General features: G+C 44.8%; 1 protein-coding gene across 1 annotated transcript in view; it reads left to right on the top strand.

The window, feature by feature from the left end:
* LOC111255335 (uncharacterized) overlaps positions 1 to 20,885 on the top strand; it is a 73,032-nt gene extending 52,147 nt beyond the window's left edge. Inside the window, exons 3-4 of the mRNA XM_022817209.2 lie at positions 10,872 to 10,950; positions 17,942 to 20,885. Of these exons, the coding sequence (XP_022672944.1) occupies positions 10,872 to 10,950; positions 17,942 to 18,109 (247 nt within the window). The 3' untranslated portion in view covers positions 18,110 to 20,885. The remainder of the gene's footprint in view (positions 1 to 10,871; positions 10,951 to 17,941) is intronic.
* Positions 20,886 to 21,385: the final 500 nt, after the last annotated feature.

Raw genomic sequence — 21,385 nt, 5'->3', positions numbered from 1 at the left:
AGCTGAGCAGGCCGTTAACTACGACTAAAATCATGGCCAAGAACGGTTGCTACGCATGAATAGAACTGATATATACGGTAGGAGAAAGGTGTACGTACGTAAGCAAGGCCCATAAATGCTTGGTCTGTGATAAACTTGCCATACAGCAATGAAGCTACAACACTTCCTATTCTAAAATTGTTTAATGGTTCTTATTAATCATTTCGGTGATGTGAGTCAATAGGCAAATGACCTGCCCCTTGTGGTAATATTTATCCTTTCATATGTTATATTCTAGCGTTAGCTGCCACTGAGACATCGAGGGATATCGCTTGCGAAGAAGTAGGGTGTATACGTTAGAACGATGCTAGCCTATATCGTAGTAAAATCGCCGAGCAAGTAGCTTCGGAGCCGTGGCCGAGATCTGCTGCGACTGCAGCTCCCAGTAGGGAGGGATATTCCGGCTGCCGCAACGGCTGTTGCTACTGTAAACTGTTTCGGAAATGCAAAATTTCTAATTCCACAAACACCCTCTCCCGCTTTGCGTTGAGGTGGTGGTCGTTGGCGTAGACGGTGGCGGCTGATAGGAGAAGCAGGAGGAAGAGGATTATGTGACAGTGGGCGAATGTAGGCAAAAGCCACAGCCGCTCCTGTCCCGCTGTCTATTTTTCCCCACCGAACGGGAGAAACGGGGAGAGATGACGATGACAACGATGAAAAATGGACGAACGAACCTCTGTGACGATTGTGTTGTCGGTCTATCAGTGCTTCTTCGGCAGCTCTTTGTGCCTCCGTATAGACTCGTATAGTGTATGGAATATATGTGTATCGGTAGTTTTTTCTACAAACAGCATAATGTTCCTGCTCGAGCTTGGTCCCGCTCTTTGTTTCTTTGCTGCTGCTGCTTCTGCTGCTACAGTTTCAAGCGTAAGCTGCAGCAGAAGCTCAACTATCGTCCCTTTGCGGTGGAAGTTGTGGTAAGCGTAGCAAATTTTGGAACAGTACGCCCCTGAATCGGCGCGTTCCTCCTCCCCACACGGTCCGGGGCAGTTTTCTACGCTAAGCTATAGCGACGGCTTCGATCTACGGTAGTATAGCGGAAGTCTGCAAGCATAGGCCTGCCTGCCTGCCTGCCGGCCGGCCGCTTGCCTGACTGATTGTTATTCAGAAATTCAGCAGCAAGGGCGGAAGAATATCTTCTTTTTTTTTGCTCTTCTTCGCCGCCTTTTTCTCTACTCGAGAAGACTAAGAAATAGCTGTCTTGTCTCGGATATTGAACGAGGCAGCTGGCCAGCTGTGCGGCTTCGCGCACGTAGCTGATAGCCCGTGCGTCGCCCCAGATAGAAAAGGGAACAGATGCGGGGAAAAGCCAACTTGACTAGCAGTGAGTCGACGCTGGGATACCCAGTGTGTTTCAACAATCAACTCCCTATGTCGCAGGACAGCAGGAGTAGCGGCCGCCTAAGGCAGCTCTCGTCACGTAGGGTCGTCCTATCAGTAGCTGCTACCACCTAAGTTCCCCTCCTTGTCTTATGAAGACAGCAAGCTGTCTCCAGTCAGGGCTTTCCAAACGGCCGTGGAGCTGTTCGCCGTCGTAAGGACTGCCTGTGCGTATGTCACTATAAAAATGGCATCAACCAGTCAGCTCACTGATTTGAAGTCGCAGTAGCAATTCAGCCGTAGAGGCAATGGCCGAGGCCTACAGGCGAGCCTGAAGAAAAAGAACACTCTTACGCTACGCCACTAGTACACGTCACCCAAACATACATCGATGGTCGCGTATACAGTCGGCCAACATCAGACCGCTAGCGGCTGCAGCGGCCGTTTCAAGAGGACGAAGTCGATGCCGCGTCCTGTCACTGCAGGAGGCGCCAAAGCAGATGCTCCGTGCACACACTATTGTTATTATACATCAGTCTCCGCCATTTTCTATCTCTTAGCTTTGTCATTGCTACCTTTATCTCTAGACGCTCGGTGTCTTAGTGTGTGCGTAATGGAAAGCATATGATCCACCTTTTGAATCCTGTCTTTTCTCACCACTCTCCGGCTAATCTTATTTCCGGCGTAACATCATAGAAATGCAGTTCATCAGCTAGCTAGCTAGCTAGCTAGCTAGCTGCATAGGTATAATATTAGCTGCACTACCTTGTTATTTATCCATTTTGCCGCTCGTTTTGTGCGCGATGATCCATGCCAACCCGGGACTAAGCGGATACTGCCTCCTTCGCGGCTAGTGCCACACACCGGAAAAGGTACGCAGACGCCTACTCGATGTATCAACGTCTGTTTTCGAGTTTGCTTATTCGTTGTCTCCGTTGCATGTCGCGTATAGCTGCGGTAGATCTGTCCGTCCATAGGCCTTCTAATTCTCGGCGGCCGTAGAGAGAATCATGACGCATCAAGCAAGCGCGAGAGAGTCGCGCACGCGAGTGAAAAACACAGAAGTATTCTATCATCGTTGTTCTCTTCACTTCTCTGTATTGATGCTGCTGCTGCTGCTGTAAAAGTCGAGAAAACAGGCCAAGTCAGGCCAACTCAAGCTACGCCGATATGAAAAATGAGTGGCGAAATAGCTCTCGAACGAGGGAACATTGTTCTCACATTAAATACATATTTCTCGCTCTCCCTCACTCTCTGCCTAGAAGCTCACTTATGGCCGAGGCGACTGCATATCTGCTAGTCTAGGCTGAACTATGTAGTCGTGTAGTCGACGCTGCTTTGACTTTGGTTAAACGTGGCCTTCCCCCAGTGTGTCCCTTTTTCCCCATCATTGAAGCGCTGCTTGCACCCAGACGAGAAGGTAATTTTAAGTAGACACTCACACAACGATAAACTCAACCACATTACCATCAGTCGTGGCTCAATGCAGACCGCGTCAGCGGAGTAGATGTCTAGCTACATGTCTTCCCCGATCGAGCCACACATCTCTCGTACGCTATGAGTGGTAGAGCAGCCTCGATCTCATTGTCGATCCTCATCTGCGCCGATGCTGCTGGCTGTAGTGCTAATGGTGGCAGTGTTATGGCTAGGTAATCGTAGGGGTGCAGGGGTAGTGCACCGCTATGGATGCCATTCGGAGGTACTTGTATTGTCGAAGCTGCCGTTCCTAACACTTATTGTAGCAGCAGCAGCAGCAGCAGCAGCAGCAAATCGTGGACGAAGAGAAATAGTAAATAGCGTAGATCTAACCTGAGCTATCCCCTATCTAACAGTAGATAACTTAGCTTGATCATCTATCTGTCCATCCATCTACAGCTACTAGAAATGTTACTGCGCGCCTATTCGCCTGATTCTCCACTTCGCCTAAAATAAGTGTCTGTCGACAACAATTCTGCGCGTGATCGTGAGGCTGCATTCATTTAGGTTAGGTCTGAAGCTGAAAATTCGTACCCCATTGCACGACACGAAGTCGTAGTATCGAAGAAATCGACGAGTTACTATCGTAGGTACACTACAATGTCGGATTGTCCTGAAGAAGCTTCAGACACCGCCATGGAGATATTCAGGAACCAAGAATGATTCGTTGCTGGGACAAATCCCAGACTCCGAACGAACCTTTCAAGAGAAGAGAGGTCGAAAAAGTGCTAGATCAAGAGACAGAAAGCATAGATGATAAATGAGCATAATCAATGTGTGCCTCGGCGGCAATGTAGACTGCGACATTGTGCAGAAGAAGCCCGTGACTTTACTTCTCAGATCATGGTCTCGCTTGCTTGTCTGTCCGCCCGTCCATCGATGGGAGGATACCATATTATATGCCTATTGGCAGCGACAGTCGCCGCCTCAGCCGCCGCGCACTGTATTCGGACTAAACCGCGGGTCAGACGACTCTGAGTGGTGGTGCAGTAACCTAGCAGCAGCAGCAGCAGATTGAACAAGCCTTCGTGCAGCCGTTGAGAGACACAAACGAGCACCAAAAGAAGATGAGAAAAGCGAGGGGACGAGGCAGAGGGGAAGACGGGACGAGATCTAAAATTGGATTAAGGACTGCAGGGGCTGACGTGGCCATTATGACACTTACCAACCCCGGCGACAGCGGTAGAAATAACAGACAGATTCGTTGTTTGCTTCGGTTGTTCCTAGTCAACGGTGGATGCCGTTAAGAGTCGCCGACTTCTCACAGGTGGGGTCGAACATAACCGCAGAAAAACGCAACGGCCAGCGGTGCCATGTCGATTGTACGATAGGATCGGCATAATCACAGACGCTCACACAAGTATCGATAGACGTTTATGCGTAGCCAGGGATATACAGACACGCATAGCCGATGCCTACCAAATCGTCGATAGGATATAGTGTGTGCTACGTTTCCTTGTTTTGCGATGGCGATTTTCTCGAAATCGCCGAGGGAAATCGACGAGCGTCATACTGCACTGAAATCCCGGAAGGCCTTGCCCGGTAAGATCTTACCTGCTCTTGTGTCTCCGAAAAGATTGTAAGTCACGATAGGCATAATAAGAGTTTTCGATATATTGGGTAGTTGACGCAAGCGCGTATCGGGTATGTCTTTGATCTTACAACTATAGCTAGAAGCGTAAACTTTTGCATTGATAAGCGTATCAAATATACGTCGTGTTTGAAGTTCCGTAATTCTATAGAGCACTGATCAATCTTGCGGGCTATTGAAAAAACTAAAAATAAAATGTTGCAACATTTAGCTCAGTCCCTATCCGCGCTGGTCCATTTTACAACATACCGATACTTTACACAGGGGAGTACATGCCGTTCAACGGAGCTGATACACCATAGCTGACGCTCACCTTCTACCCGCAACGATTATATTAAGAACTGATACATTTGATTTTCAAACAGGTTGCCCGTAACACATGCCCTGCAATGCGGTTTTCATCTGCCATAACCCTGGTACAAACAAGACTTCAGATGGACGCTTTTAATGAATACAGTGGTAACCGTCATGAAGGTGTCGATGAACTAACATATTAACAACGCATTTTTCAATAAACGATTCCAAATCATCTTTCCAGCTTAAACTGCCTTTGAAATCGTTTTCAGTTGTAAAACGTGGCTTTGCTGGTTTGTGTTAGTCGAAGGGCGCTCAATCGCCTCACATTGTAAGATGGTGTATACAAGCGTGTATAGATAATGAGTAGCAGTCTATGTATAACGCAAACTACGTAGAATTTAACAGGTACAGATAGTATAATAAAGGCAAAGATACCTACTACAATTATTCTACTTGGATATGGGGGAGAAGATGGGGCGGGGGATCACTATATATTTGAAGTCCGGCCACCAACAACGTCAGCTCTGTAGTCATTGTTTGTTGACTTTTGCCGCTACTTCCTTTTGCGAGTGGGTGGTACATCTAGCGTATCATAGGCATACCTTAAAAATTCACAACCTGTTTTATGTCCTGTGCCCTTCTCGTCACTGAGCGAAACTGGCAGGGACATAGATACATCGACCTAAGCCCTATGCGCGTCCAGCTACGAGGGGCGCAAATGTCTCTCGGCATCTGTATGTGTCACGTGTTCTATCACGTCTGCCCTCAGCCAACCTCACACGCTCCTTCTCCTTTCCACCTTTCGCTTGCCGCTGCTGCTAGGCTAAAATTCCGCCTACAATGAACCTCGTGACCCTTCGAACCTCCTTAACCAACTGCTACGGCCTGACTGTAATCCTTCTTAGAGGCACCGCTTCATAAGACTGGTTAGAATGACTAGCTCTGCTACGGATTGAGGTAGCGGGCCTTGGCGAGAAGCTGAGGAATCTACGACCTGCGAGGCTTGTGACGGACCTTCTTCTTTGTCCTTTTCGTTCATAGCCTATTTTTCTCTCTTATCCCAGAGTACCTCTGTGTATGCTGTATGATCACCAAACTGCTGACCACTGTATTCGACTGTATGTCTATGCATGCTTCGTATGCTGGCTGTGGTCCCTACTGCTTCGGCTGCTGTTGACGCCGAGGCTGACGTGTCGTTGGCTCTATCTACAGTAGTCGTATCAGTATGCTATAGCCCATCGTCTGCTTAAATATTAACCATGGGCTGTACTACAGTGCCCTCTACGGGGACGAAGAAAAGCAAAAGCAGTGCCCCCTTCGGTCGCGCAGCTAGCGGCTATCGAAAAAAAAACTGAAGGGCCCTCTGAGTGGCCTAGTGAATAAGACCATAGGGCGGGGACATTACGTGCTGCTCTCGACGACACTTTCGAGTAGCAGGCGAAATAGAAGCATACACACGTACATAGATGAATAGATAGTAAGCAAGTGGACAATGAGTTGGCTGGGCGGTTGCCGGACACGAGGCTCTGCTCAACTGTGCTAGACTTACATGAAAACCTCTTGGGCACCGACGCCGTTAATGGCGACTGAGACCACGATTCATTTGGTGAACTGCAATGATTAAATCAACTGAAGATAAACTGTGTCAGGAGGTTGATAACACATGTTGAGACGATGGCGGAAACTGCGAGTGTAAAATTATCGTAGGCAGACACAGTAGTTAGGAGACAATGTTGCCGCTTGGACGGTAGCCACTCAGTTAACGGTGAATGGTATTACAGAAAGTAAAAAGTGTGTAGGAAGTATATTCAATGTATTCACAAAAACAATGTGCCCTTTCGCTGGCAATAGCTCTACGCAGTCCGCCCTCTGTTCCGATGCGTGCCACTCGAAACACATATACATGAATATTGGAAAGGCATGAATCCATTGTATTGCATGCATTATGTATCTACGCACGCTTAAATTAAGCTAATACAACGACTGTATGGCCATAGGGAGCAGATAGGGCGAGAAAACGACGATTCAGTTGTCGAATGTAGGCTACTCATTTGTGTCGCCTCGTTCAAGCATAGCTTACATAATTGGTCAGTCGTACAAGTGTAATATCGCCGGAAAGAGACACGATTGTACAATCTCGTGCACGTACTACACAAGCTGCGTGTCTAAAAACAAAAAAAAAGAGAGACAAAATCTACATAAACATTTCAGATTGACAACAAGCTTATAAGACATGTAACACAGCTCTCACTAATAACATACACTCATTTGGCGCTCCGAAGAAAATACGAAAGGGCTGCGATTTTTGCAAGACAAAAATTAATTTGGGACAGAATCTGATAGCCGCCTAAAAAGTGTATCAATAAAGTAACTCATTGACGGACTGATGGATAAAGGAATTGGACAGTCGGAGTTTTTTTTATTAGCTACGTTCATATCATTCACAGAAATCCGTGCCACTCGTGTCTTCCCGTTGCATTCTCTAACGCAAATGTGTTGGTCTTGGTGTCGTATCGTTTTGCGAACAATATTCTAGGTCGTTTCAACGCTTTTCATTGCCAAATGTCCTATCTGATTGTTTTTTTTTTTTGTCTTGGCGCAAATATTGACGCGAGTTTACTCTGGTTTCTCTCTGGGTCTTTTTGCCATTCGTCTGCTTCGCTACTCACTGATCCGCCTGCAACTTTCCTACCCCCATATTTGCATCTTCTCCGTGAACCAACTGCATCCGCAGTCGTCAACTCGCTGCTTCTCGCCAGCTGATTTCTATTCGACAGTTCACAAACCGCGGCTAGCAGTGACGCTTAATATACAGAAGTCTATCCCTTCTTTCCAGCGGCCCACCCGCACTCTAGCGTCAGCGATACGTAAGGATGGCTGCAAAGCTCCCTGGCTGGCTGCCTAACTGGTTTTAGGGATAGTTTCACGGTTCGTTTCGTTACGAAGCGATCACCGTACCGTCGTCGAGTGGTGATCGCAATCCGCCATCCCGGCAGTTCGTAGCTGGGCCACTGTGAGTATTGCTACCGTTTTAGCCATTGCAGCGTGCGTTCGGCTGCTGCCTCAGCAGAAGCAATACCAAAATGGCCGCTTCTACTTGGTTCAACCGCGTAAACTTTTGCTACCCTCAATTTTTTTTGCTTATTCGATTCGATGTTCTACCCACGGAAAGGTGCAGAGGTGGCCAGCTACCTGCCATGACAGTCCTAGGAGTAGGTGTGGATCCGTCAACAGAATCGTTCAGACTGCCTTCCGAAATTGTCTGCAAGTTCAATTGAACTAAGAGAAAAAGGGAATGGGAGTGCGTCCTTTATTTTTTTTTGCTTAGTGAACGCTTCAAGTCGTCGACAAAAGGTTGCCGAGTCTCTAGCAAGATCCAGCTGTTTCTCCATGTCGGTCCAGTATGCCCAACGGGCTTTTCCGTCAAAAACATGAACTAACTGCTCTACAAAAATACTATGAAACAGATGTATCCAATTAACATACACACAAAACGAATGACACAAATTAGCTGTCTCAGTGTGTCTGTGCGATCATTTCTATAAAGTTAAATAATCGATTGGTGTTTTTGTTGAGCAAAGGTAGAATTTCGCGTGGTGATGTTTCGTCGTGAACTCTGGGCGAAAATTCGAACTCCTAACCGCGCTGCCGAATGACGAAGCAGAAGAATATAACATGATCAACCACGGAAAATACCGCGTCGGTAGGTCTATAGAAATTCACCGATATCGACCGCGATATCGGACCACATATTTGCATCTATCTATCTATTTCTTCTCCTATGACCAACTGCGCCATGAAGGAATTGTCCGTCTATCGAATCCTCGCAGCTGCGGTTTGAACAGGAAGAACGATTGACGGCAGCGTGTTCGGTGTAGCGATAGCAATGAATGGGCATGCAAAAACCGCAACTATTCTGTTGTCAGATTTCTCGTCTTGTATCGTCCTGCTGCCGCAGCCGCGTCATGGTTCGTGACTCAAGCAGCGTGTTTACTGTTCAACAAGCGGTAGCGGCTAGATGCACTGGCAACTATACCGCTGTTGGCGGATAGACCTCACTGGCCGGTCAGTGTTTCTCGCTTGCGTTTCGGATCGTTCGATGCTAGGTGGTTTAGATCTAAATCGAATGAACAGTTACCTATCTGCCACCCCAAAAATGTTTTTGGCGAAATCGGACCTACTACCGACTCGCCATCTCTCACTTCTCAAACGCTAGACAATCGTTCGACATGAACACAGTGCCGTCAGAAGTTGAAGCCGAAACACCTTCCAGCCCGTCACAATGTCTGATTCGAGCCAGCGAGAGACATTTCGTTCGCCTTCACTTGTTACTGGGTGTTTCCGCTATTATTGTGGTTAGATGCCCGCTGAGGCTACCTGGTATAGGTGAAGCCGACCGAACTGCGTTAGCAAGGATTACGTTAGGCACAAAGTTAAGGCCGGCGGCTATGCGGAAGTTAACAACCTTCTGATACAAACATGATCCAGTTTATATTTTATCGTTTACAGTAGATTACCGTACCTGTCTGAGAATATTACTATCGCTTCGAAGTAGCGAACTTAGCAACGATCGCTTTGCGAATACGTCCGCTAGTATCTTTCAACAGTACGGACTGCAGACATACACTGTAGTGTCTTTATAGGCCATTTTTTTCATTTCTAGAATTTTGAAGAACGTCACGGTAAGCAATTTTATGTATGATGCTCATTTTTGGGCGAAGGGACGCCTGCGCACTGGCGTATAGCCGTTATGTACAATGTTCATCTATTATATCGTGATGCTGTATGATAATTCTTATGGCGATTATCCACCGGAAAACTTTATAGACGTCAAGTATGTAAGTAGGAAGACCAGAGCTTCGCATCCAAAAAATGTCAGTCTGTATCCAAGTGAATATATTCGGAATCTAAGATTAATTAAAATATAACCACCAGGTAAGCATTTAAGTGTTCTAAACGGCGATTATTTGAGGCCGCAACGACAGTGAGCTTTCGACTATCGATGAAGAGCGATAGGGAAGTGCAGAGTATGCGCCGTTGCTAAGTGGGCCGATAGTTCTGCAATTCTATTGAGACACAGAAGCCATGGACACGCGGGTCGAATCTCGGACGTATCTGTAGAGGGACACTCTTTAGTGAAGTAGAATTTAACGTGTCGGCAATACTCTCTCAGCATTAGTCGAAAGGGTGTGAAACGTATATGGTATCTGACATTAGCCGCTCAAGCTTGAGTACAGGCCGATTGCTCTGTAAGCAATCGTACTGCGTCGTCGTAAGACTGTAGTCTTACGACGACGCAGTACGAAACGACATAGTAACTCAATCTTCATTAAACTTTTGTTTTAAAGATATTCAGTGTGAGAATCCGCTTGTGCAGATAGCGAGGTTATCTTTTGTACCCTCGGATCTGGAGCTGAGTCTGTCGGCGAAGGTAAATAGCTCGTCTACCTGATAAGGCCAGTCAGACAGTTGTATTTGTTTGAAGAAGATCAATCAACTAGCGCGTCCAAGTCGATCTTCTGTTTGTCTAGCAGCCACTTTGAAGCGCAATACCGAAAAACTGTATATGCCTCCGGGATGTTACGATGACAACAGTGACTAATACGAAAGCGCAGTAAAGTTAGATGAGTAGTTTTTTTTTTTTATTTCGCGACAACTTTTAGCATCGAGGGAAAAGCTTTGATGCTCGTCTGCTCACTATCTACAGGCAGGATGATACATGGAAGCACATAATCGTCATAACGAATAGGCAAATTCAGATCCAGCTAAAAGCCGTGTGATCTCGGCATTATAGTTCGGGTGCGTATTTACAGAGGGGAATGGAAAATTCGGCGTGTAATTGAAGTCGGCACTGCAGGATATCCTCAAAGGACACTCATTTCCTTTGATGGCTTCGGGTTGACTAGAGGAGTATGCAGTTAGGTTGAATAAAAACACGAGGAGGGTTTACCATTATCTCTAAAAGGTTTCGACTTGCAAATTACAAATTATACGCTTTGAAACTGCGCTCGATTACGCCATTTTTTGGGCAACAATCAATTTCGAATAGTTTATTAAAACTACAGACAATTTTGAGCTCTTCTAGCAGCAGAAAGATCCAACAATATTTCATATAATAATGAAATGATTTTTTTCTGGGTGGTTTCAGATATTTAACGCGGCGACGAAGGATCGAGATCGCCCACGCACTCTGTCTCTCCGAACGGCAAATAAAAATTTGGTTTCAGGTAAAAATAACACTACACAACCTTAAAGGTTCCACTAAAATGCCTCCCTACCTATGGGCACAACTTGAAACAAAATACCCTATACATATGTTAGTGTCCAGCACAAATTAGTTGGCAATGCTTATTCAAGCTTACAAGTTCTCGACACTCCTAACGGTCGAAACATCTTTAACCCAGGACTGGCCCGACAATGAAGATATGCACAATCGAACGAACCTGGCAAGGGTCTTTTTGTTTTGGCTAACTTTGAAAACCTAGGTTGGCTCGAGTCCACCTAGAGGGAATTATCCTCCGCAGTGTCATAATGATATTCGATGCAGCACTCGAGCGCCGCTGCCATCATGACGTGCGCACACTGCCTATTCTTCAGTCGGCCACCGACCAGTGAGGGCTATAAGGGATTCGCAAGTATATCGTAAGTGGCGAGGACGGAAGAAGCATAGGGCGGATGCTGGCGATCGCCAATGACAGGTCATGAGGCAGCGTGTACTACCGTCGATTACTTCGCGGACCGCAGTACTGACGGGCCAGTCAAATGTAACAATCCACCCCACGGATCGTTGGTATCTACGCTCAGACAGACCACTGTCGCGCTTTTTGCCACGCCACAAAAAGCCATAGCGGATTCGTCCCGTTGTCTATACACTCTACAAACACGGACCCTGCGCACGGACGCGGGATGATCATAGTTGTTCACAGGGGGATCGACTTCATGCCTCTGGCCCGTCAGCCCATAAAGTCGACTACCAACCAGTCCACTCATGTCATTTCACCCGGAGATAACCGAAACTACGCCTAGTCCTACCCCTATCGCTGCCGCCGCTGCTGCTAGCAAAGCAGTCATACATAGTCAGGGCAATCGCACGTCCAGAGCCGGACTAGACCCAGCCAGGCCCAAAGCCACACATAATCATCATTTCGCCAGCCTCAACAGCAGGCCGAAGGTTGTCGCTACCGCTGCGTCCGCCTGGCCAGCTCTTGTGCTGCGGTTCTGCCGCTGCTGCTTCATTCACCAGTCACGGACTTAAGTCGATCATCTATCCCTTTCAACCCTCGTCGATATAGAGCCATCGAATCACATCGTCGTTGGCAGGAGGATCATCATGAATGAAGGAACAGAGCTAGGGGAAAGGAGCATAGTAGAAGGGAGGGAAAGTTAGCGAGTTTGAAAGTGGCCATATTGAGGATGTCACCCCTCGGCGTGCGGCCAGTGACCACGTTTGACACATTGAGCGTCATCGGTACATCAGGGTCGAGTGCATTCTGCTCTATACCCGCTTACTTTGCTTGCTCGTAGCTCTCTAGTTCATGTAGTACGGTCGGCGACAATGGCAGCGTCGCCAGACAACTGAACAGAGAACAGATGACCGGATGATGACACACATCGTGCAGCGGATTGATCGAAGCTAAAAGCAAATGATGTCCAAATAGGTCTATGGTCGCCTACGTCGATGAACACAGCATTCACTACGAACAGAGTCGTTACACACGCATATATAGGTCATCTAGTCGGTCAAGTCATTCGTTGCACATAGCATACCTGCCTGCCTGCCTGCCTGTCTGGGAAAAGCATTTTGGTTAAAAAATAGTTCAGGATCGAAGCTTAGTGCGTCACAAGCAACGCCTAGTGGCAATACGGGACGTCAAACTCAGACTATCAGATTGGCTTCATAATTACTTACGCGTTAATACGTAAATTAGTGAAAATGGTATCTTATGTTTTTCGGCGGAGCACTTAGAATAGCTCTTTACCACGACTCACAATCAATTCTACGTCCGTAAAGGATTTATAAAAGCACTTTTATGTCATTGTTATTGTGTATGTGAATATCTGAGAAAGGAAAAAGGCCAGAGTCTAACATGAGTGAATAGTCCAGAGTCAGAGACGAGATCTGTGTAAATGTCAACTAAAGCTTAATTGTTAGAGAAATCTTTCATTATGAGAATATTCCAATGGTACACGACTGGCGATTATTTTCATTATAGGCCACCGCTAAAGAAGGTGTGAGCGACCTTATTACATTTCATCTAAGCAGCGATGACGCCAGCGAACCCGTCCGCCGTACCGCTGCTTCGCAAGAAGACGCAAACTCTAACGAGGCTCCGCTCTGAAACAAAACCATGCTCGCAATGGTTGTTTCTTTGGCCTTAACAACGATAATAACAGCGGCGGCAGCGACAATATCAAAAAATGAAGGAGTAGCGATGATCAAGCATGGTCATAGTATTAAGGAGCAGGCTGGCGTCGTCAGAACTCTGTATCAGCCGACACGAACAAACTCTAGGAAGAAAAAAAACACTTCATAGCATACTAATAATAACAAGTACTGTAAAAATAACACGAATGGATAATGACGTTGCGGCAGCCGTCCACTGAAAGCCGTACCGGAATAATTTAATGCCATTGCAGTTATACGTAGGTAGCCGCATTGCTATTGTCGATGTAGCCCTCGAGCCGCCCCATACTCAAGATATATGCACGTGAATGAACTGGACGGTGCAAACGACAAACAATAATATCTTTTCTAGCACCAGAATCACAACGTATGTAATAGTTGTACTTTTTACCTCGAGCAGTAGAACGAGTAGCCAGCTCGGGGCAGCCATTATTACAGATGCGATGAAGAATTAGCGACGACGATTGTCTCACGCGCACCTTGACCGCGATGATGTTGTCATTACTGCTTTGATAGTGGTGTTAATTATTTAAATCATTGTAATTTTGAAGCGGTTACGCAACTTCAGGTTTGTCTACGTGTGCCGCCTCACGTGGTTGGCCGGCCGGCTGACTAATGGTCGGACTTGTTAGGACGGACGGAAGGCTACGAGAGAGTGAACGACATTTGCGTCGAATGACAGCTGAAGAAAATGCAATAGACATACAACTTGTCATGATGACGATGATTATGTTGAGAAAAAAGCGGTCTTTGATGTCATCGTAACAGCCGCTGAACTAGTAGCCACTGGACGCCAAAGGAGGGTAGGACCGGCAACTCTTTCGGTAGACAATAGGTAGGAGCCATGTGTCTGTCAACGTGTACATATACGTGCACCTCTTTGCGTGTGTCTATCCAAGTCTGCCCAGTTTCAAAAATATATACCGACATGTAGCCGGTTAGCTGCGTGTGTGTGCACAGGGGGCCAGACGTACGTACTTCACGCAACCACTCCGGCCTCTTTGGTCCTACCCGCTAGTAGTGCAGCAGCGGTACTGAACATGCGTAATGGCGGCAAAACAAATCAGCCGACGCAATAAACATTGTTGCTGCAGTTCAACGAGCAGATGGCAGAAACTTCGACTCAGTATCTGCCAAGCCTTTTTTACAAGCACGGTAACAGCAGCTGATGCACTTTGCCTGCTTTGTGCACCTTCTTTACTTTTACTGCGTTCCGCTCTTGCTGCTAAGTCCTTTTCCCGTTCTCCCACTGTATTTTCAGCCTTGTCACGTTTTTCACACATTTCGTCGCAGAAAGACAGGGCTGTTTGACTCTGCCAAAGGTGAGTATGTCTCGAATCGTCAACTTTGTAGACCACTCACTGACTTACGGAATGACTAAAGATGGACGAGTGTATTGATGGATAAATGTACTTGTGTGTAGCCGGCTTTTCGGACCCTTCGTGTCGTATCGCGCGTCCAGTCGATTGGACAGATAACGCATTTTGCCGGCTCTCTCTCTCCTCTGTCCCCTCTTCTCTTTTCCGTCTATCCGAGTACTCGTAATAAAGATGTGGTCAATGTGGCCGCTGCTATAACAATCACTACGAGCTTCGTTGTCGTCTTGTCTGTTACCGCGGCTGCCGTGCTCGCTATTGCAGACCAGTAATAATCATTACAATAATGTCATATCCGTCTTTGACTTTGGCAAAAGGACTTCGATGACAAAAGTTATCTTCCATAGTCAAAGCTTGCATTATTGGTCGGTGGCCATAAAAACTGCAACGATTTGCTATGCCCGTGGTCACTCTCCTTCTTCCGTCAGAGAACCCCATTTTTGCCAGCAAGAACACGGACCTCTCAGTTCAACTGATCAATTATATATATATACACACATATATGTGTATATATATATACTGCTAGCCCGAGAATAATAAGCAGAAAGTGATAAATGCTTGAGTTTTATGGCGACATCATTTTTTTTTTATAATTTCATTCAGACCCGAAAAATTATTTGTGTGGATTGGCAACTATTTTATTCTCCGAACGTATTATAGTTCTAGCTCTCTCCTAGAAGAGCCTTGCATAACAGTCGTATTACTATGTGCTAAAATATCTGAGCTGAAAAAAAGCTTTATGTATTTCAAGCTATTATAAGCCATCTAATGTTTTCAATCAGGCGATATTGATTTCAATACGAATTTTATTCCATAGGAGTTTCTTAAAGTTTTTTTTTTTTTTTTTTTATCTTATAGTAAGTAGTAGGCAAAACATCTTCCCGACCGCGTTAGTTGGCTCAGGAATGATATCCTCCTTGTTTTTGATGAAATCACGGTATTCTGTACTAGCTACTATAGCTAGCAATGCTATAAAATATAGAACTCATTGTAGCATCAGATATTTGTATCCAGGAGACGCAATACGCCTGCGATACCTTGTAGCACTACTCAATTTCCATAAACATCTCCACTACAGAACAAATATTGAAATACGTTCAGCCAATGCAATACGATCTTATGGCTCAATTTTTAGATCTGTAAAAATAGCCAGGTTACATGGTTGAAAACGTACGTTTATCCAGCATTGTTGACCAGATCATTCTGTAATATTCCTAAATATATGAATTCCCGTTATTGGCTTTCAAATCAGTTCACGAAAAGGTCGAACTCGATCCGCTATCATTGTCGGACTTATACAATGTACACATGCAAACTGTGTAAGGAATAGCGGAGCCTTAAGACAAGTGCTGGAGACGACGTCGGAGAAGGCCGAAACATCTCAGGTCACGCTGATTCTTTTTGTTTACAGTGATTTATGCCGATCTGGCCACTATGATTGATTACGCCTATTACGTAGTTGTTCAACCTGGCAGAAAAGTACAACCACGCTCCTTCCTTCCTTCCTTCCTGCCAATACAGTTTCTAAAGCTGTATCCGCTATTTTGCTGGCCGAAAGATGTCGAAATGTATGGAAAATTCGATCCAATATATGTGTGTGTGTGTTTTTAACTAATATTTCGTCTTAGTTTTGTTTGTATGACGAGCGTTTTTATTTATGTATATATGATCTTATTATATCACTGACATCTGGAATGACAATGGAGGCGTTTCCACGATGTCGAAATCCAGAAATTCCCTAGCACTAAAACTTTCCAGAGTGCACGCTTTAGTGTGTTAGGCACTAGAGGAACCAATTTCAGCCAGCGTAGATTCGTTCGAAATATACTTAAACAAATCTTGTTTACTCTATTTGATAATTTCAGACATTTTGATCAGCCACTGACTACTTGTGCATTAATCATCTGAGCTTCGGCAACTGTCAAAAATGGTCCGATTTCAGATCGCTATATCGATCGTCTTCCATCTGTGGTTGAACTGCAAGCCATACACAAATATAGTACTTTTGGAAATAATAGGCTTACGCGTACGTTAATTGCAATCATATCGAATAGTATCTCCAATAGAGTGTTTTATCTATCCTAAGTCTAATCGGACTGGGTTTGTGGGTCAGTTTCGTTACTTGCGCGTGTAAGTAACGAAATCCAAGCTGGCCATAGCACTTGCCTATCCGCCCTCTCTGATGCAATATCATGGCAATAACGTGTGTGCCAGGGGACGTCTATCAAACACAGTGGAAGGATGTACTAGTCAGTATCGAAATGCCAGTAGCAATCGTAGTAACAATGATTATATGAAACAACAAGAGTGACAACAGCAACGCGGTGCAGAAGCGCGTGTAACTCTTCAAGAGAGTGTGGCAAGAAGAGACTCTTTCAAGGGTATTCAAGCCGAACTTACCGTTTGTTCTACCTGTCTGTCCATTTGCTTCTTTGAGCAGTTAAAAAGTAGTGCAAGAGCAAGTTACCCTAGGAAAGGCGAGGACAATTTGGAGATTTGCGTGAGTGGGAACTGCTTTTTCAGCTGGAGAGCCCAACTAGCATACAATATACAGCAGTGAACACATTTATGAGAAATATATGACTTTCTATCCCGAATTTTCGCTTCATGATAGCTTGAAACTCGTGGACGAAACAGAGCGCAAATATACTAGTAACAAAACGGTCATGCGTATAAGAGCGTTGGAGTTCCTCTGTTTTCCCAAAAGGAGTACAGTTAATTTTGGTATAGTAATTAATTCTCGTCGGACAATCACGAAGACAGACGAAACATATAACATACATTAAGTAATTTAACTTTTAAGACAGACTTTTGTTATTTAGGACTTTACTCACATTTTCAGTTTTGCGATGTTGTCACGTTTAGCGTGCACTGAGCAATTTCAACGTTCTCGTAGATAGAAGTTACATAATGTGTTATACGCGTTCACTTAGCAAGCGCATACACTGTCCTGGTGAAATTTCGGGTCCGCTTTGTCAAAGACTTATTCAAAGATTTCTTATCATCGTAATCGACCTTAATACTTTGGAAACTGAACATGGGCACATCTGTGTCTAACTTAAAGCGTATTATATGTTCATATAACTTTGTATCCGTTGTACATTTTTCTTGCCTCGTCGAACATCTTAATCACGAATGCTGTTTATGGTGATGACTAAAGGCTTTTCTCGGTATAGATCTCTATGGTAGTGTAGTGAGTAATGTGTTTAGCCTGCTAAACTAGAGAGCACGTGGTGATCTAGGCTCAAATCCGGGTGTAGATGTGGTTTGTCTCGTGTTGAAAACAAGATAGCTTAAGTACCTAGTATAAAACACGGAAAAGTTTTTTTTTTTCTATATAATGACAAATGACATCGTTTTATTTAGAGGCTAAATGACGACTCAACTAATATCGTACGTATATATTTTTATTTATTTCGGCTTTTTGCCTCATTACAGAACCGTCGCATGAAAGCAAAAAAAGAAAGCAAGCTTCAGAACGGGCTAATTCCTTCTATGGGACTAAATAAATGCCCACCATCCGAGGTGACCGCCATTTTGGCTGACGGCAAGCCTGTTACATCGCTAGAGGCTCACCACGCGCTCAACGGAGGGCCCTACAGCTGATTGCAGTATCATCCGCCTGTAGGTGGACACGGACCGCCTGAAATGGGCCAAGGCGGTCATTCGCTTGGTTCGGTGCTAGGGCCTATTGGACCCCTGCAGGGCACCGGTGGCAGCACTATAAACAACAATAACAACAACTCGATTAGCAGCAGTAGCAACAGCAACCGAATCGGCCACCACTTGCTTCCGCCATTGCCCCTAGGTAGCATCGGTTCCGCTGTGGCAAACGTGTCTCCCGATGATCCTGATGATGACGACGACGATGAGGATGATGATCTCTAAGATGGGGCCGAACAGAAGAACGAAGACGAACGTTGGAATATTAGTCCCGATAATACTTCTACTACTACTACTACTACTACCACTACTACTACTACTACTACTACTACTACTACTACTATTACTACTACTACTACTACTACTACTACTACTACTACTACTACTACTACTACTACTACTACTACTACTACTGCTACTACTACTAGTGTGTTTGACGAAGAACGAACAACGAGCGAGGCTTTTCAGCCACAACAAGAGACAGAACAGAACTAGTGAGGACTACAGGACATATGGCTAAACAAATAAAGCATACTGGAATCCGTCGAAGGGAGATCCTCAACGAAGAAGGTGGTAAGAGGAGATGCGAAATCAGAGACCATCTATCAACGATAACCACGGACGAGGGGCAACGCATTGCCCTCTGGTGGCGTCTACATGATGTGTGTAAACCTCCAGTTCACTCTAGCCCAACAGCAGTAAAAGAGTGAAAGCTGGTGCAAGATTCTGTTTCAATCAACCGCAAAGCTACATCCATATAGTCTCATTAGCCTCCTATTGTTGATATCGTTTAATCAGAGAACTACCACTGCAAAACAAATTAGTAATGCAGAGCAGAAGTGCTAAAAAGATATATGTACAAGCTTGAAGGCCAGACGTATCATCGCATGGTTTGAAATTTCTATTTGACTGACCAACTTATGCGTCATGTTGTTTTACGTATCCGCGTAACATACCAGGTAGAAATAAGCATAGCAAGATTACATGCAGATCGGACTAAACAGCTGTGTGAACGCTTAAAACTCTTACAAACGAAGCCCTCATTAGTATTCAACCGTGCAAATGAACCACACGCTAAACCCTATAATTTAACAACTTATATTGAAAAAAAAACAACTTGTCTTATAACTTGCATTTCGAAGATTTGTTGAGGGCCATACGTCAGGATGTTTAGGTATAGACCCAGGATCAAAGTTTGGGTTAGGAAGGTACAATCAACGCGTGAGCTTTGTCTATTTTTCGAGTGGTCATATGATCGTTGTCTGACCATCCAGGGTGAGCAGATGGAGACGGGATGGTGTCTCTTTCTATAAATACTGGCCAAACAGCAGCACATGTGTATGTGCGGTGATACATATGCTGGGCCCTAGCACTTTTGACAGATTTTCTTATCTATTATCCTGAGAAAAAGCTAAAGCGATAACAAGGCAGAGCTAAAAATTCATTCAAATATACATTTTGATACGTGTTTGAAGAGTGTCCAAAGAATTCATAGGAATAAGCTATTGGTGCATCTTAAATGTACGTTTTGCTTAATCTGAAGATAGTTTTCGCAGCAAAAGCTATATTTACTGGTCGCTTTCTACCCCATTCTTTGGCTACTGCCATACGGGATAGATTGAACGTCTGTGGTTTTTCTCGCGTTCGACCCATTAGCATCTCCACCTTTTCATTCAAATGAACGAAAACTTCAGAGAGGCTCGAGTTATTTTTGGGGACGGTCCCGGCATGGCCGGGCTTAACGGTAGGCTGTGCAATAAAAAGGCTGTGGATATAACCACGTTTATCGGGCAGATAGCTCGCATCAATTGAAACGTTATTAGAACCCACTCATGTTAGTTAGGACAAATACATACGTATATATAGATCTATATATATGTGGAAGTGAGAACCATGGGCGAGCCCAAACTTCCTAGGTCTCTCTGGCCCGTTCTGTTTCAGGGTCCGGCCATATTGATGTATGGCCAACGGCCGTGGCAGCGGCGGCAACTTGTTAGGTTGGTAGAGAGTGATTGTAAGTCGCTGCTCGGTGCGGACTCCCTTAGTCTTCTTCATCATTACTAACATCCGAGACTGAGAAGGGACAGAAACACGAGAGAACGACATGGAGGGGTGAAGTATCACTAGGCATAGGCCATTGCCCCAGGCGAAGTTGTGCGAGCCGAATGTCAGCTAGGTCGAATAAAACTAATTATCAATAGCCGGAGCAAGTTTTTAGGCAAGGTTTAATAATAATGACGCTATTGTATTGTATAATTTTAATAATTCTTGTCATCCGGCGGAAACTTACCTCAGATGACCTCCTACACACAGGACGTCGAAAGGGGCCCTGAATGGGCTTACTATAGACTTTGTCCGCTGTTAATAAAAATCAGGCTGAGACGTTCGGTGTCGCTCGCTATGTTACGGAACATTACATAGCCACTATGTATAATATATCTATACAAATGTACTAATTTGATGTGCATCGATGTGTTGTATCAATGCAGATATGTGCATTATTCCTTTTGTTTTTTTTTCGTTTTCCTTATCTGAACTGAAGGAATAAAGCTATGGTGAGCAATTACTGAAGAAAAACAACAAGCGTTACATATCTTTCTAAAAAAAAGTGTGTTGAAATAAACTGAAATAAATTTATTAGCAGCAGGTGGGAAATTGAAATTTTGTCATAAAATTGAAGTACTGTTATACGCAACAGGAATCGTGTAACCGTCTTAAATCTTGCTGTTCTTGTTGACGCGTCACTAATTAGTAAAGATCTTAGTTTATACAGACTTAGGAAAATTATGCAGATCGATCGGTGTCGATTCGGGATGCCCTAGGCTGAATAAAGTCGGACACCTCCATAATGTAACAATAAATAGCAACAAATGAAAAAGCAATGGCTATTGTTGCCTCGACGACTAGCTTCAGAGTTGAAACGGATGAACTATATATATATATAAAAATTTTAAGGAGAAGGCTAGGGATGAAGCATGGTAAAACGGCGAAGTAAGCTAACGATAATTATAATAACCATAATATCAATGTAATATATTATAATATTAATAATGACAAATGATGTAACCGTGACATAGACGAGTGCGTTACTTTGTCTATTGGCCTCGTGTGTCAAATAGTCGCAAATAGAGATCGGTAGAGGCGGCGACGGCATTCGAGACTGCTGTAGACAAAAAAAATCGAGAAGATCTGACAAATTATACATACGTGTAAGAAAAT

This window comes from Varroa destructor, unplaced genomic scaffold (genome assembly GCF_002443255.2).
Source record: "Varroa destructor unplaced genomic scaffold, Vdes_3.0 BEIS01000001.1, whole genome shotgun sequence".
Taxonomy (NCBI): domain Eukaryota; kingdom Metazoa; phylum Arthropoda; class Arachnida; order Mesostigmata; family Varroidae; genus Varroa; species Varroa destructor.
The sequence above is the reverse complement of the archived record's forward strand: the minus strand, read 5'-3'. Positions and strand labels throughout refer to the sequence as shown.